This window comes from Nilaparvata lugens, chromosome 4 (assembly GCF_014356525.2).
Source record: "Nilaparvata lugens isolate BPH chromosome 4, ASM1435652v1, whole genome shotgun sequence".
Taxonomy (NCBI): domain Eukaryota; kingdom Metazoa; phylum Arthropoda; class Insecta; order Hemiptera; family Delphacidae; genus Nilaparvata; species Nilaparvata lugens.
Window position 1 is genome coordinate 38,810,779 of NC_052507.1, and position 18,590 is coordinate 38,829,368.

An 18,590-nucleotide genomic window follows, 5' to 3' on the forward strand; every position below is an offset into this window, starting at 1 on the left:
ATCTTTGAAAATGTTTTTAAAATCCGTTCTTAGTGCGCCTCTAGTATGCCAACTGAATAAAATTTGCCAACAGTCAAATTTGAACGTATTTGGTCCAGTAGTTTTTCTAGATCTGTTCATGATGAATGAATGAATGAGTGAATGTATCAGTGCCATTTTGTATATATAGATATCAGTATAGCAATCCAGTAGATTTAAATTCTCAAGAGAAAACATTGCAATAGTTTACCATCACGTAGCAAACTACTATTACTTTGAAGGGAAAATGATTAGACTGATTTATAAAATGAATAACTTATAATAAACAATCATCCTTATCCAACAATTCATAAATAGTTTGTTATTTACATGGACCTCGACTGAGCAAGCCAGTGCAAAATACCTCCTTACAGGGGTGCCCATCCCCAATGGTCCTTGTCGCAAAATTCCCCCCCAAAATTCTCAAAATTTGGTATCCATTTAGGTACTTAGAAACTGTATATTGGAAAATCCCCCATTTTCCCTAGTTTTTTCCAAAAATCCCCCCCAAAATTCAGCCTCATGTCGCAACTTGCGACATCAAAACGTGCTGTGGGCACTGGGCACCCCTGCCTCCTTATACGCATGACTGTACAACCACTTGCAGTTGATGAATTATTTTTTATGTTTTTGTAGCTGAGGAGCGAGTAGTTTGACTTTTCCAGGGAGATTAAGAAACAACTCTTGTTCTTTGACACTTTTCAAGAGGTCTTTCTCGTGATTAGTGGCGGCTTTATCCCTTAGAAAAACGCTGACTGCTGCTCGAGCCGCTTTACCTCGTTTGCTAGTACCGGGCATCATTTTTATTTTGTATCTGAAATTAAAAACACAGTAGTTCTAATAGAAACGTTCAATAGAGTAACAGTAGAAAAAAATCATGACCAGTGAAGTACAGGGACCGGCATATTAATCTGACGATTTTATAGTAATTTTTGGCACCACTGTCTTTGAAAATGCGGGAATGTTGTACATTGAGGGATCCATTCTTGCCATTTCAGTATCCAGTATGTCGTGGTCAAGTGAACATCGTTTGTGATTGAAGCTTATTTTAAAAATAATGACTCAGTTATTTTAACACAGCGTTCATTTCACAGACTTTCAATAATTTAAATCGATACGCGCCTGTTCCCAGTAGAAATACGATCTTGTTGTGGGTAAAGAATTTTAGGAACATGTCGTCTGCTTTAAAAACGAAACCAACAGGATGAAAACGGACTGTGAGAACGCCTGAGAACATTAACGCGGTAAGAGTAGCTGTTACACGGTCTCCACAACGTTCAGCAGAGAAACATACCGTTGCGCTAGCCATTTCTGATCGAAGTGTACAACGAATTCTTCATTCCGACCTGAAATTCCATCCGTTTAAGATAATATTAGTGCAACAACTTAATGCAAATGATTTGGCACATCGCAAAGCTGCTTGGGAGATCATTCTCAAAAATGTCCACCAGGATGACGTTATTCTTTCAAAGTGACGAGGCATATTTTCATTTGTCAGGATTTGTGAATAAACAAAATTACCGTTATTGGGCAGTCAATAATCCACAGAACAAAAGAAAGTTCAAGGATTCAACGAGAAATCGAAGCAATTCTACAAGTGATGATTGAGCGAGCAATGGCAAAATTTAGAATTAGGTCAAGTGAGTGTGTGGAAAGTAACGGAAATCATTTGGATGACATAATCTTCAAATAAAAAACTTTTTGAGTAATCTATGTAATTCACTGTAAATTGCAAAATGTGATCTTTAATTAGATATATTACATGTTTTAATTATACGAAACACTATTATCATATTAAAAAAATTATTACTATCCCTCAAAAATCGTCAGGTTTTTATGCCGGACCCGGTATAATTGTAATTTATACAGTAATTTTTAACAGTAAAGTTTGATTCATTATCAAATATTTTACTTTGTTACAGGTGAGGGATGGTACTAGCCTTTTTATCGTTACACGTAAAGGACTAACATGTTTTAGTTTTATAGCTGAATCAATCTTCTCTAAATGAGGCTAAATAGCCTCACTCGTTTATTGGTGGAACTACACTATTAAAAACTGAAATAATCCTATTAAATTTTGCAAGTAAAACACTTTCCATGCTGAAAGCAATCAACTCAGTTCTGGAGTTCATGTTTCATAAATATTGAGAGGCCCTGTTATATATTATATTAAAAATAATGAACTATATAAGTTAGGATTGCGATTAATCAAATAGTCTTTTTTAAGATTAATTTATTTGTTAACCACATATAACAATAATTTTATATCTCGCGATAGAGCTCCGTTCGCTATGTCCGCTAGCTTGGAACTGACTACTAAATACAATGTTACCTTCCACTACAACTATGCTACATCAACAATAATGGAATGAGGAGTGCTGACTATATGAGTAATTAGCTATATAACTCCTCCATCCCTAAAAAGAACTTCGGGGGTAGGGTTGTTAACAGTGTTTACATTGGGTGAATCTTTTCTACTTAGATAACGATACAATAGAACAATTGACATTAGAGTAAAAATTACATACAAAATAACTGTCCAAAAACTTATGTTTGTAGTGAAAATACTTTCTTTTCTTCCCTCATGGGAGTGTACTTGTTAACAGCAATCTGATTAAAATTAAGATGTTCTAAATTAATTGTAAATTCTGGTTCTTGGTCTTCATTCATACTATTGATAACGTTGTCTAGGTTCAATAACTTAGGTCGATATTTTGATTCAGACAAATGATTAAGTATTTTACCATGATAATAATAGGTATTGTTGTTGCTATTGATTAAATAAACTCCTTTTAGAGATTTTGTTATCGTTTCTGCTTGCTTGTCAATTTTTATGTTTTCTTCATTTGGAAAGATACACAAATAGCTATTCGATTCTGGAATCTATTTTACAATACTATTACCTCCTTTCATCTTACTATATTTACAGTTTGATGTAGTTCCTGATTCAATAATTTCTTTTTCATATTTCAATTTGTCATTATATAAACTTTCTACAGAACAAATAAAATTAGAACTTGTTTTTCTAGTGCATTCACTTGATATTTCTTTCTTATTATAATTATCGTTTGACTTGAGTAAGTATCTGAACTTAGGAATAATAGTTACACATCCATTTTGAAACATACTAGGTACAGAAAACAACTTGTATAAGTTATAATTTGATTCATCTACGATTGGTAAGTTCAAAAAGTAAATGATTTCTTTAGACGTTAGTTTACAGTTTACATTTATCAAATTTTCGATTTCCCACATATTTTTCAATTCAGGTTTCAATGGTAATTTATTCTTATAGTAACCAGCAATCTTGGTTATCTGATAATACAATTCTTTAGTTGAAATAATGCTAGGATGTAAAACTTTCAATTTGCAAAATGTTAAAGAGTTTTCAATGTCTTGGATCAAACTTAATACAATGTTATATAAAATATTCAACTGGTTCAGCAAATCTCTAAATTTCTCTAGTTCTACATAGTCGCTAAGTTTATCATTTACAAATTTAAATTTATTCTCCAACTCATTGAAATTATAATTAACAATGTTCAACGTCTGATTAAATTCAGCAATAAGTTCTGAACTCAATGAATATTGGGCTGATATTTGATCAATGAAACTGTTTTGATTAGTTTTCAAATGTTCAAGTAAATAATCGTATCTTTCACCATCATACGAGTCCAAATTTCCAGTAATAAATTTTATTGTGGCTCCTATGCCATTCAATAGTCCTTTTCTAGATCTCTTATCATTAGTCACACTTTCACACTTATGATATCTAACTTATCTTCTTATTACTTCTATTACATTTATGATTAATAAATTTCAAATAGTTTACTATATCTGTCATCTTCATGTGTTACATCAAGTACTTCAACTTTACATCGTACAAGTATGAGTTTTGAAAATTAAAATTTTTTGGCAATCACTGAAGCAAATCTTTCGTAGAATTCATTTTCAAAATACAAGCTATATCTAACATTAGGCACTAAAAATATTCTTTCACGAAGTCAATCACATTTTTATCGAAATTATTCTCAGATATCTCTACTATCATTCTTGTTTTACTATCAAAATATATCAAATAATAAAATATTTTATGAATAGTGACTTTCTTTGTGTTATTGCTCACAAGCTTCAATATGACTTGGTTTTTAGCATAGTTAACTGGGTCATCTGAAACTGGTATTTCTACTGATGTGTTACTTCCATAATTAGAATGTTGCGTATGAGAATTATTTTCTATGAACTCATCTTCAGCAGGACCTATGGAATCTGGTTCATCATTTTCGAATACTTGAAAAGGGGTTTCGTTTTCGAATCCTCTAAATGGGGTTTCATTATTAGTCCAGTCAAGGAAAGGTTATAGAGGGAAAAGTTGGGAAGACAATTTTTGAACCCACAGTTCTGTTAAGGGTAGTAAGGAGGTAAATATATCAAAAGTACCCACCCCTACCCTCTGTGCTAAGGGGGTGGGGGTGGTTTAGAGGTACCATTTTTTGATTTATCGCATAAAACTAAAAAACTATGTATCTTAAGGAATTGACTGTAATATAGCAAATGAAAGCTTACATAATTTCCTACAATATACATTCCACAACTTTTCTATATCTCCTCCTAGATATCCGCTCTTGAACGTGTGACATTTTTGAAAAAAAAAACACGTTTGCCACCAATTTTTCATATTTTCGCTCTTATAACTTTTTAAAAATCAATGAGAGAAAGCCATGCTGATTATGAGCTCATAGAGCATTATATTCTCTTCAATTTGATGTATAATTTCACACTTTTACGAATTTCCCTACACCTTTTGCAGCAGCTTTAGTGTTGAGAGTGAAATATTCATTTTTGCAACAATAGACCAATTGACAACGGAATTTGGAGGGAATGTTTTAAACAAAATTTTTGACATTGCATCTTTGTTGGGACTAGTTAGTAGCGTAGAAGACATATCAAAAGTCCCCATTCCAACAAAGCTGCAAAGTCAAAAATTTTGTTTAAAACATTCCCTCCAAATTACTTTGTCAATTAGTCTATTGTTGCAAAAATGGAGATTTCATACTCAACACTAAAGCTGCTGCAAAAGGTGCAGGGAAATTCGTAAAAGTATGAAATTATACACCAAATTGAAGAGAAGTAAATGCCTTATGAGCTAATAATACCAGCTGAAACGTAGAGAGTGGTGTGGCCTTAACCGGTTCAGGACGCAGGTGGGAAGGTGTGCTGAGCTGATGACAGTATGGGGATACACATCTGATCCTCTGTGCCAATGTGGACAAATCCAATCAATGAACCACCTAATATCTGAGTGTCCACAACACTCCTATCATGGAGGACTGTCGGCCCTCCATGATGCTGAATAAGATGCGTGTCAGTGGCTCCAGAACGTTCTAAATTCTATTGGTATTTGAAATATTAAGTGTAAAATTATGTTTTTTTTCTAATTTTGGCCAATGTATGCATATGCAAATACATATATATAGCTAATAATCAGAATGGATTTTTCCGATCGATTTAAAAAAAGTTATGCGAGCAAAAATAGGAAAAAATTGGTAGCAAAAGTGTTTTTTTCAAAAATGTCACACGTTCAAGAGCGGGTATCTCGAAAACTAGAGGAAATATAGAAAAAGTTGTAGAATGAATATTTTAGGAAATTATGTAAGCTTTAATTTGTTATATGACAGTCAAGTCCTTAGGGTACATAGTTTTTTAGTTTTATGCGATGAACCAAAAAATGGTACCTTTAAACCACCCCCACCCCCTTAGCACTGGGGGTAGGAGTGGGGACTTTTGATATGTTTACCTCCTTACTACCCTTAACAGAACTGTGGGGTCAAAAATTGTCTTCCAAACATTTCCCTCTATACCCTTTTTTGAGCATTAATTATTGCCTGGACTATATATTATCATCTGTACCGGTTTCATTTTCTAATATTTGGAATAACGTTTCGTTATCGTCCACGTTAGCTATCATAGATTGTACATCCTCGTTAGGTATGATATTCACTACATTTTCAATGGCTTCATTTATAATCGCATCAATATCACTGAATAATCTGGGTGAGTTTTTGTTGTGTGTGTTATTATTATTCAACTGAATTCGGGAAAGGGCATCTGCGTTTTGATTTGCTGTTCCTTTTTTATAACATAATGTCATAATCAAATTCTTCTAATTTCAGTCTCCATATTAATAATTTTGAATTCGGTTCTTTCATAGAAAATAACCATTGTAGGGGTTTGTGGTCAGTGAATATTTTGAATGTTCTAGCATAGAGATAGGGGCAGAAGTACTTGGTAGCCCAAACTATGGCTAAAGTTCTTTTTCAATAGTTGAATAGTTAATTTCAGTTTGGTTGAGGGTTCTACTTGCATATGCACAAGGCAAATCGGCACCGTCTTTGTTCTCACTAACAACGGCCCCAATAGCTAAATTGCTAGCATCTGTTGTAAGGTTGCATTGTTTTTCAAAATCAGGATACTGAAGGATTACTTCGTTAGTAAGGATATTCTTACAAGTTTCAAAACATTTAATGTACTCTGGGTCTTATATCTATTTTAGCATTTGTTTTCAAACATTTAGAGGTTTTGTTATACGAGCAAAGTTTTTAATGAATTTTCGATAGTATCCTAAAAGTCCAAGAAATCCTTTTATCTCTTTCGTTGTTTTATGGGTAGGATATCTTCTTATCGCTTCGACTTTGTCAGGGTTTGGTTTAACTCCGTTTGGTGTCACTAAGTGTCCGAGAAAACTAACTTATTTAAGCATTTTAAGTATTAAATACTTATTTAAGTATTTAAAGTAACTTATTTACCGACATAGCCGGTGGTACTATCCTTTTCGAGGTCCACAACGATGACAATAATGTTTTTGACAGTGTAGAAATATAATTAATTAATGCAGAGAATCGGCATCGCTATTCTTATATCTTTATCCATTGCCATTATAACCTGGACCACACTATAGGGTAATGAGTACTGTGCTCTTCCTAATTTGTCTAGAATATCCGTAGTATTAGGAAGTGGGAATTTATACTTGACACTGTAGAGCGACCCAGCAAACAGCAACGGCGCATGCGCTTTGTATTTAGTCGTAGTACCATGAAAAGCCACTGACCGTGACACTGCTTGCCCAAACTTTTACCGCTAATCGCTAATATTTGACAATGTGATGAATTTGACAATACAATTTTTATTTAATAAATCGCTAATATTTGAGGTTAAGGTGGATTGTTAATTAACTTTTACCGCTAATCGCTAATATTTGACAATGTGATGAATTTGACAATACGATTTATTTAGTAAATCGCTAATATTTGAGGTTAAGGTGGATTGTTAATTAACTTTTACCGCTAATCGCTAATATTTGACAATGTGATGAATTTGACAATACGATTTATTTAATAAATCGCTAATATTTGAGGTTAAGGTGGATTGTTAATTAACTTTTACCGCTAATCGCTAATATTTGACAATGTGATGAATTTGACAATACGATTTATTTAGTAAATCGCTAATATTTGAGGTTAAGGTGGATTGTTAATTAACTTTTACCGCTAATCGCTAATATTTGACAATGTGATGAATTTGACAATACGATTTATTTAATAAATCGCTAATATTTGGGGTTAAGGTGGATTGTTAATTAACTTTTACCGCTAATCGCTAATATTTGACAATGTGATGAATTTGACAATACGATTATTTAATAAATCGCTAATATTTGAGGTTAAGGTGATTGTTAATTAACTTTTACCGCTAATCGCTAATATTTGACAATGTGATGATTTGACAATACGATTTATTTAATAAATCGCTAATATTTGAGGTTAAGGTGGATTGTTAATTAACTTTTACCGCTAATCGCTAATATTTGACAATGTGATGAATTGACAATACGATTTATTTAATAAATCGCTAATATTTGAGGTTAAGGTGGATTGTTAATTAACTTTTACCGCTAATCGCTAATATTTGACAATGTGATGAATTTGACAATACGATTTATTTAATAAATCGCTAATATTTGAGGTTAAGGTGGATTGTTAATTAACTTTTACCGCTAATCGCTAATATTTGACAATGTGATGAATTTGACAATACGATTATTTAATAAATCGCTAATATTTGGGGTTAAGGTGGATTGTTAATTAACTTTTACCGCTAATCGCTAATATTTGACAATGTGATGAATTTGACAATACGATTTATTTAATAAATCGCTAATATTTGAGGTTAAGGTGGATTGTTAATTAACTTTTACCGCTAATCGCTAATATTTGACAATGTGATGAATTGACAATACGATTTATTTAATAAATCGCTAATATTTGAGGTTAAGGTGGATTGTTAATTAACTTTTACCGCTAATCGCTAATATTTGACAATGTGATGAATTTGACAATACGATTTATTTAGTAAATCGCTAATATTTGGGGTTAAGGTGGATTGTTAATTAACTTTTACCGCTAATCACTAATATTTGACAATGTGATGAATTTGACAATACGATTTATTTAATAAATCGCTAATATTTGAGGTTAAGGTGGATTGTTAATTAACTTTTACCGCTAATCGCTAATATTTGACAATGTGATGAATTTGACAATACGATTTATTTAATAAATCGCTAATATTTGACAATGTGATGAATTTGACAATACGATTTTTATTTAATAAATCGCTAATATTTGAGGTTAAGGTGGATTGTTAATTAACTTTTACCGCTAATCGCTAATATTTGACAATGTGATGAATTTGACAATACGATTTATTTAATAAATCGCTAATATTTGAGGTTAAGGTGGATTGTTAATCAGCTTTTAACGCTAATCGCTAATATTTGACTATGTGATGAATTTGACAATACGATTTATTTAATAAATCGCTAATATTTGAGGTTAAGGTGGATTGTTAATTATTCACAAGGTGAATAACTCATAATTATTGAAAGATGAAGTTCTATAATGTTATAGCTTTTGTTTATTATTTTTCAATAATTGTGAGTTGTATTAATAACTCACAGTTTTCTTATGGATTACAAAATAACTAAGAAATTATGGAAGTGTAAAGAATCATATTAACTTGTGGACGTACAGTATGCAAAGAATACAGTACTTCACTAATAATATGCTATAAATACTTCACTAACACTACAAATTGATGTTCAATAATATACGAAACGTAAATACAAATACGAAATTGAAGTTTGCAAGATGAAATAAAATTAAGATTCAAATTCTGTTGCTTTCAAAGTGTTAGTGCCGGTTGCACAACAGCCGGTTGAATTTTAATCGTAAAAGAAATAATTAGCTTAATTTTCAGGAATTCTGTATAATTCAAATTGGCGGGTTTCAAAGATTACAATACATCTAAATAAAAATGCATAAAAATGAATCAACTAATAAATCAACAACTATTTTAGTTGTAGACTAATTCTGAGGTGTAGTAGTAGTCTCGCTCGAATTCGTGCTGTATCTATGAGACCATGAGACAGCTCATGAAAGAGCGGATGAGGTAGCGCTTTGTATTCAATTGTAGTAAAAATTGAACTACTACTACACCTCAGAATTAGTCTACAACTAAAATAGTTGTTGATTTATTAGTTGATTCATTTTTATGCGGTAGCGCATTGTACTACGATTGAATACAAAGCGCATGCGTTGCTGTTTGTTGGGTCGCTATACAGTGTCAAGTGGAATTTATCGTCTACAGCAGGGGTCTCCAACCTTTTTCATCCAAGGGCCAAAATGTTAATTCTAGGGAGGCTTGCAGGGCCAAAAACAAGGATGTACGTGGAATTTGACTCGTTGAACCATTTGCCAATGACTCGCAATGGTTGATCGCTGCTTGTTTAAAGCTAATTCTGCACTTATTAAGAAATGGAGTGGCTTGTAAGAGGAGAGTGCTGAACAGTTGTTGTCAAAAATGCGTATAAATATATATTTTAAATGATCTGTTGCAATAACTCTCGGCGGGCCGGATGTGGCCCGCGGGCCGTAGGTTGGAGAGCCCTGGTCTACAGTCTTAGAATTCAAACCGCGATAGTCAATTCCAACTCGAAATTTCTTTTTACCAGAAGCATCTTGTTTCTTTGGAATGGCACATATTGGTGAATTCCAAGGTGAAATGGAGGATTGAATTATTTTTGTTCCAACATTTCATCAATCTGTCGATTTACTTCAGTTCTATAGATTTCAGGGTAGCGATAACTTCTTGTATAGACTGGGATTTCGTCGGTGGTTCTTATGATATGCTTTATTTCATTTTTGAAAGTCAAAGGATTTCCATCAATGTGATTGGTTCTAATTTTTGATAGATCGATTTTGTTAGTTTTGTGATGGAGTAGATTCAAATTATTGCATGCATTATGGTTACGTAACTTACTTAGAATAATGCAATTATAGTTTTCAAGCGATTCGACTGACATCGGTTTGTGAATGGTAAATTTCTTGTCTGACGTAGTGGGGTTCAAAATAGAACAATGGGCTCTGTTTTCTTTCACTTTCACTAGACACTGAGGAATTTCAAGTCCGGGAATGTTTTTGTATGATACTATAGCTTCACCTTCATTCATATTTTCAATTGGAATTTTTATAATGAATTGAGTTCTAGCTTGTATCAGAAATGATTTTACTTGTGTCATTTGATTTTTGGTATGGTTTGTTGACTTCACTTTTGAATCATTTTCTTCAGCGTTAAAATGATAAATAGGCAGTTTCATCCCATTGAAATCAATACTGTCATTGATGAAATCCAAATAAATTTCAAGCTTTTTCATATTGTCAAGTCCGAGAAGAAGGTCAAAGTTTTTATGAAAATCAAAAAGATAGAACGTGTGTTTCGATTTTCCTAATAAAGAAATCTTTGTACTGTATTTCTCTTGTGAAATACCATGCGCTGTTCCTACTTCAAAAGGGTCTTCTATCAAGTTTTCTTTTGTAACATTCCATACCTATGAAGTTCTTCACGAATGACCTAGTGCTTCCTGTGTAGATTAGAACTCTAAATCTTGTTTTAGGGTCAATGAAGTAGGGAAGTTCATTTTTGTCATCTTGTAAGTTCATAATTGAAAATTTCTTTCGAGTCTTGGATCGTATCCTCTAAAAAACACTCTGATTCGGTTTTTCGGCTGGCTGGAAATATGTTTCATTTTCGTTTTCAACTGAGAGCTGTTTGAATTCGTCTGATAATTCTTTCTGAGCGTTTTCTCTGAAATTATTATCAAACTCATCATTTTGCATTTCGTCAATTGGTCGACCTGTAATTTGAAACAGTCTTGGTCTTTTTGGGGACGATTGTTGATTGAGGAAATGCTCATTGGCGTTGGTTGATACGAATTTTGGGGTCTTGGTTGGTTGTAGTTTGGATTTTGAGCTCTTGGCTGATTTGTGTTGAAATATTGTGGTTTGGGTTGACTGTTTTGAAAATGCTGTTGAGGTCTGTTCATGTGTTGATTTTTTTTTAAAGAACTGGCCTTTCTGATTTTGAGTGTGATAGAACTGTTGTCTCTGAGGATAGTTTTGCATTTGATAGCTGGGATTACTTTTGTGTTGGGCTTTTTCAAATTAGAGTGATCTTGAAAGAAACCGAATTTGAACTGGAAGTCGTTAGATAGCACTGTCTAACGAACTGGGATTTTTGGTTCTTATGAGAGACCTGAGAGGCTCTCTTAATCCTCTTAGCAATACTCTAAGTGCTAATCCATTTACATACTGACACATGACTTCTGATATTGTGGGTTGTTTGTTTCGGAAATATGAAATCTGTAAATTCAGAAGTTTTTGGATTCGTTCATAGAATGAAAAGGGTGATTTCACCTGATTCTTGTTTCAGTTCAGCCATTTCAAGATTGAGAGTAAAGCAATCTCTCTTGTGAGTCTTGAGTCTCGCTGGACTATGACAAGATGAACTCGATTATAGTATTGCGAGTAACAAAACATTTTTGTTTTATCATTTTATTACAAGCTTGTACAATATTAATTTTACTTATTATTTTCGTATTTACTTTTCCTGTAATTTTATCTATAACTAAGAGCTATGAATCCCAACAATGATAAAGCAACCAATCCTCAAACTGTACCTACCCTTAAGAAAGAATTCTTGGACATGATCCCTGATTATTCAGGAGAGCCTACTATGCTAAATCGTTTTATTTCAATTTGTGACAAACTTGTAGCGAAATTTTACGTAACTGCCAATCCAGATGATTTCCAAAACGAATACTTGTATTCTACTATTCTTGCCCGTATTAAAAGCCCTGCTCTTGACATTGTTACTAGTTCTAACACTTATGCATGGCCTGACGTGAGAAAAGTTTTGATCAATAGCTACATGGACAAGAGAGATTGCTTTACTCTCAATCTTGAAATGGCTGAACTAAAACAAGAATAAGGTGAATCACCCTTTTCATTCTATGAACGAATCCAAAAACTTCTGAATTTACAGATCTCGTATTTCCGAAACAAACAACCTACAATATCAGAAGTCATGTGTCAGTATGTAAATGGATTAGCACTTAGAGTATTGCTAAGAGGATTAAGAGAGCCTCTCGGGTCTCTCATGAGAACCAAAAATCCCAGTTCGTTGGACAGTGCTCTAAACATGCTATCCAACGACTTCCAGTTCAAATTTGGTTTCTTTCAAGACCACTCTAATTTGAAAAAACTTAAAATAAATTTGGATTTCATTAATGACAGTATTGATTTCAATGGAATGACACTACCTATTTATTATTTTAACGCTGAAGAAAATGATTCAAAAGTGAAGTCAACGAACCCTACCAAAAATCAAATAACACAAATAAAATCATTTCTGATAAAAGCTAGAACTCAATCCATTATAAAAATTCCAATTGAAAATATGAATGAAGGTGAAGCTATAGTATCATACAAAAACATTCCCGGACTTGAAATTCCTCAGTGTCTAGTGAAAGTGAAAGAAAACAGAGCCCCCATTGTTCTATTTTGAACCCCACTACGTCAGACAAGAAATTTACCATTCACAAACCGATGTCAGTCGAATCGCTTGAAAACTATAATTGCATTATTCTAAGTAAGTTACGTAACCATAATGCATGCAATAATTTGAATCTACTCCATCACAAAACTAACAAAATCGATCTATCAAAAATTAGAACCAATCATATGAATGTCAGATATATTTCACATTGATGGAAATCCTTTGACTTTCACGAATGAAATAAAGCATATCATAAGAACCACCGACGAAATCCCAGTCTATACAAGAAGTTATCGCTACCCTGAAATCTATAGAACTGAAGTAAATCGACAGATTGATGAAATGTTGGAACAAAAAATAATTCAACCCTCCAATTCACCTTGGAATTCACTAATATGGGTCATTCCAAAGAAACAAGATGCTTCTGGAAAAAGAAATTTCGACTTGTAATTGACTATCGCGGTTTGAATTCTAAGACTGTAGACGATAAATTCCCACTTCCTAATATTACGGATATTCTAGACAAATTAGGAAGAGCACAGTACTTCACTACCCTAGACTTATTCTCTGGCTTCCATCAGATAGAAATGGATCCTAGCAGTATTGAAAAAAACTGCATTCTCTACAGACATGGGTCATTACGAATTTTTACGAATGCACTTCGGTCTCAAAAACGGTCCACCCACTTTCCAAAAAGCTATGAATAGCATACTAAGAGGACTCCAAAATGAATTGTGTTTAGTATATTTAGATGACATTATTATTTATTCAACTAGTTTAGAAGAACACATTGATCGACTAAGACAAGTATTTGAAAGGTTAAGACAATCCAACTTCAAAGTACAACTTGATAAAACAGAATTTTTGCGTGAAGAAGTTAGTTTTCTCGGACACTTAGTGACACCAAACGGAGTTAAACCAAATCCTGACAAAGTCGAAGCGATAAAAAGATATCCTATCCCTAAAACAACGAAAGAGATAAAAGGATTTCTTGGACTTCTAGGATACTATCGAAAATTCATTAACAACTTTGCTCATTTAACAAAACCTCTAACTAAATGTTTGAAAAGAAATGCTAAAATAGATATACAGGACCCAGAGTACATTAAGTGTTTTGAAACTTGTAAGAATATCCTTACTAACGAACCAATCCTTCAGTATCCTGATTTTGAAAAACAATTCAACCTTACAACAGATGCTAGCAATATAGCTATTGGGGCAGTTCTCAGTCAGAACAAAGACGGTGCTGATTTGCCTTGTGCATATGCAAGTAGAACCCTCAACGAAACTGAAATGAACTATTCAACTATTGAAAAAGAACTTTTAGCGATAGTTTGGGCTACCAAGTACTTCCGCCCCTATCTCTATGGTAGAAAATTCAAAATATTCACTGACCACAATCCCCTACAATGGTTATTTTCTATGAAAGAACCGAATTCAAAATTATTAAGATGGAGACTGAAATTAGAAGAATTTGATTATGACATATGCTATAAAAAAGGAACAGCAAATCAAAACGCAGATGCCCTTTCCCGAATTCAATTGAATAATAACAACACACACAAACAAAACTCACCTAGATTATTCAGTGATATTGATGCGATTATAAATGAAGCCATTGAAAATGTAGTGAATATCATACCTAACGAGGATGCACAATCTATGATAGCTAACGTGGATGATAAGGAAACGTTATTTCAAAGATTAGAAAATGAAACCGGTACAGATGATAATGAAACCCCATTTAGAGGATTTGAAAACGAAACCCCTTTTCGAGGATTCGAAAACGAAACCCCTTTTCAAGGATTCGAAAATGATGAACCAGATTTCATAGGTCCTGCTGAAGAAGAGTTCATAGAAAATAATTCTCATACGCAACAGTCTAATTACGAAAGTAACACATCAGTAGAAATACCAGTTTCAGATGACCCAGTTAACTATGCTAAAAACCAAGTCATATTGAAGCTTGTGAGCAATAACCCAAAGAAAGTCACTATTCATAAAATATTTGATAGTAAAACAAGAATGATAGTAGAGATATCTGAGAATAATTTCGATAAAAATGTGATTGACTTCGTGAAAGAATATTTAGTGCCTAATGTTAGATATAGCTTGTATTTTGAAAATGAATTCTATGAAAGATTTGCTTCAGTGATTGCCAAAAACTTTAAATTTTCAAAACTCATACTTGTACGATGTAAAGTTAAAGTACTTGATGTAACACATGAGGATGACAGAATAGAAACTATTGATAATTATCATATTGGAAAAACGAATCACAGAGGTATACAAGAAACGTACGATAAGATAAGAAGAAAATACTATTGGCCCAACATGAAAAATTATATTCAAAATTTTATTAACAAATATGTCTCAAAACAAAGTACGAACGAAATCCACTTAATTTAGAAATGAACTTGACACCGACAGCTACAAGGCCGCTTCAAATCATTCACATGGATAGTATAACATTTGAAAAAAAGAAATTTCTCACGATCATTGATAGTTTTTCAAGATACGCACAATGCTATCCAATAACAAGTTGTAACAGTGTTGAGGTAGCAGACAAACTGCTTAGTTTCTTTTCCCACCATGGTATCCCTCAAACTATAGTTGCCGACAATAGATGTGAATTCAATAATGGCTTAGTAAAGGAATTGACAGAATTGCACAAAATCAAATGCACTGGATGTACTCAACATCCGCCTTCAAATGGCTTAGCCGAACGTTTTCATTCTACGATAATTGAGCACATCAGAATATTCAATAATCGCGACGAGTTCAAAACAGAAACAATTGAAAGTAAAGTAAAGTACGCCGTAATTGCTTATAACAATAGCATTCACTCGGTAACAAAACTGACACCTTTGGAAGTTTTATACGGACACATAGAATCTAATCCTATTCTCGAAATTGACATTCAGAACAGATTTATTAACGAATATGTTAATAATCACAAAGAAAAAACTAAACGACTATTTGACCATATACAGGAAATAAACCAAAGTAGAAAAGAACATGTCATCAACGAAAGGAACAAAGATCGAGAAGAACTACCAGAAATCCCAAAAGAAGTTTATGTGAGGAATGTACAAAAACAAAGTAAAACAAAAAATAAATTCAACAAAGAAACTCTCCTATCAGTGAATCGCGAACTTAAAACAGCCAAAATAAATCCCCGACATCATAACACTAGAGAGAAAATTCATTTATCCAAGATAAAAAGACCTAGAAAGTTTAAGAAACTGAACAAAGATCAAACTAATGAGAGACTGAACAAGTAACAACCGATCCTAATTCAAATCCTGTTCTTCCAGGTTCCTCCTCTGCCTAATGAGTATGGCGAATCATTCTTCTAAAGCTGAAGAATTCAGGAATATAAGTAGTAATCTAGGAATAATTGCAGCAGATTTAGGCTCTGCAAAGTTAGAGATTTCAAAACACACTTTTATCCACTATTATGAACTAGAAAGTATTTTTGATCATGTTGATAATTTGAATATGTATTATGATATGGTATCTGAGAATATTAGAAATAAGATTCCAATAATGGAAAATGTAGAATATATAACTGATAATGGTAGTAAAGCAAGAGATATAGTAAACTATTTGAAATTTATTAATCATACTAGGAATGTAATAGAAGATAAGTTAGATATCATAAGTGTTACTAATGATAAGAGATCTAAAAGAGGACTATTGAATGGCATAGGAGCCGCAATAAAATTTATTACTGGAAATTTGGACTCGTATGATGGTGAAAGATACGATTATTTACTTGAACATTTGAAAACTAATCAGAACAGTTTGATTGATCAAATATCAGCCCAATATTCATTGAGTTGAGAACTTATTGCTGAATTTAATCAGACGTTGAACATTGTTAATTATAATTTCAATGAGTTGGAGAATAAATTTAAATTTGTAAATGATAAACTTAGCGACTATGGAGAACTAGAGAAATTTAGAGATTTGCTGAACCAGTTGAATATTTTATATAACATTGTATTAAGTTTGATCCAAGACATTGAAAACTCTTTAACATTTTGCAAATTGAAAGTTTTACATCCTAGCATTATTTCAACTAAAGAATTGTTTTATCAGATAACCAAGATTGCTGGTTACTATCAGAATAAATTACCATTGAAACCTGAATTGAAAAATATGTGGGAATTCGAAAATTTGATAAATGTAAACTGTAAACTAACGTCTAAAGAAATCATTTACTTTTTGAACTTACCAATCGTAGATGAATCAAATTATAACTTATACAAATTGTTTTCTGTACCTAGTATGTTTCAAAATGGATATGTAACTATTATTCCTAAGGTCAGATACTTACTCAAGTCAAACGATAATTATAATAAAAAAGAAATATCAATTGAAGGTCTAACTAGTGAATGCACTAGAAAAACAAGTTCAAATTTTATTTGTTCTGTAGAAAGTTTATGTAATGACAAATTGAAATGTGAAAAAGAAATTATTGAATCAGGAACTACATCAAACTGTAAATATAGTAAGATGAAAATAGGTAATAGTATTGTAAAATGGATTCCAGAATTGAATAGCTATTTGTGTATCTTTCCAAATGAAGAAAACATAAAAATTGACAAGCAAGCAGAAACGATAACAAAATCTGTAAAAGGAGTTTATTTAATTAATAGCAACAACAATACATATTATTATAATGGTAAAATACTCAATCATTTGTCTGAATCAAAATATCGACCTAAGTTATTGAACCTAGACAACGTTATCAATAGTATGAATGAAGACCAAGAACCAGAATTCACAATTAATTTAGAACATCTTAATTTTAATCCGATTGCTGTTAACAAGTACACCCCCATAAGGGAAGAAAGTATTTTCACTACAAACATAAGTTTTTGGACAATTATTTTGTATGTAATTTTTATTCTAATGTCAATTGTTCTATTGTATCGTTATCTAAGTAGAAAAGTTTCACCCAATGTAAACATTGTTAACAACCCTACCACCGAAGTTCTTTTTAGGGATGGAGGAGTTATATAGCTAATTACTTATATAGTCAGCACTCCTCATTCCATTATTGTTGATGTAGCATAGTTGTAGTGGAAGGTAACATTGTATTTAGTAGTCAGTTCCAAGCTAGCGGACATAGCGAACGGAGCTCTATCGCGAGATATAAAATTATTGTAATATGTGGTTAACAAATAAATTCATTTTTTAAAAAGACTATTTGATTAATCGCAATCTTAACTTCCATAAACGCTTCATTAGCGAGCTATACAGGGTGAAAGATTTCGCCCGGAATTCAGTTCCTCTGGTGAAAAACACCGATGCTGAATTATTTGGGGACTAGTTTTTAAAAAACGTATGGTGGATTCATATGGAAAAATATCTGAAAAATTGAATAAAACTAGTCTGGAAGCTGTAGTGTTAGTAGTTTTTGAGAAAAAAGTTGAAATATGCAAGAAATCTACGTAGAAAAACACAGACTTCTACGTTTGATGCCCAATAACTTTCTTTAATGACCAGTAAACATATAATTTTTTGAAATAAAAATTGTAGAGAATTTAATTCTAAAAAGAATGATGTAAGCTGTGTAAACTAAATTTGAATAATAGCTGAATAAAATGTAT

General features: G+C 32.5%; 1 protein-coding gene across 7 annotated transcripts in view; it reads right to left on the minus strand.

Moving 5' to 3' along the window:
- Nucleotides 1-278: 278 nt before the first annotated feature.
- LOC111048928 (nuclear export mediator factor NEMF homolog) overlaps nucleotides 279-18,590 on the minus strand; it is an 87,757-nt gene continuing 69,445 nt past the window's right edge. For all 7 annotated transcript variants that reach the window (XM_039427449.1, XM_039427451.1, XM_039427453.1 and 4 more), the window contains one exon: nucleotides 279-832. In XM_039427449.1, coding sequence (XP_039283383.1) covers nucleotides 634-832 — 199 coding nt within the window. In that variant the 3' untranslated portion in view covers nucleotides 279-633. The remainder of the gene's footprint in view (nucleotides 833-18,590) is intronic.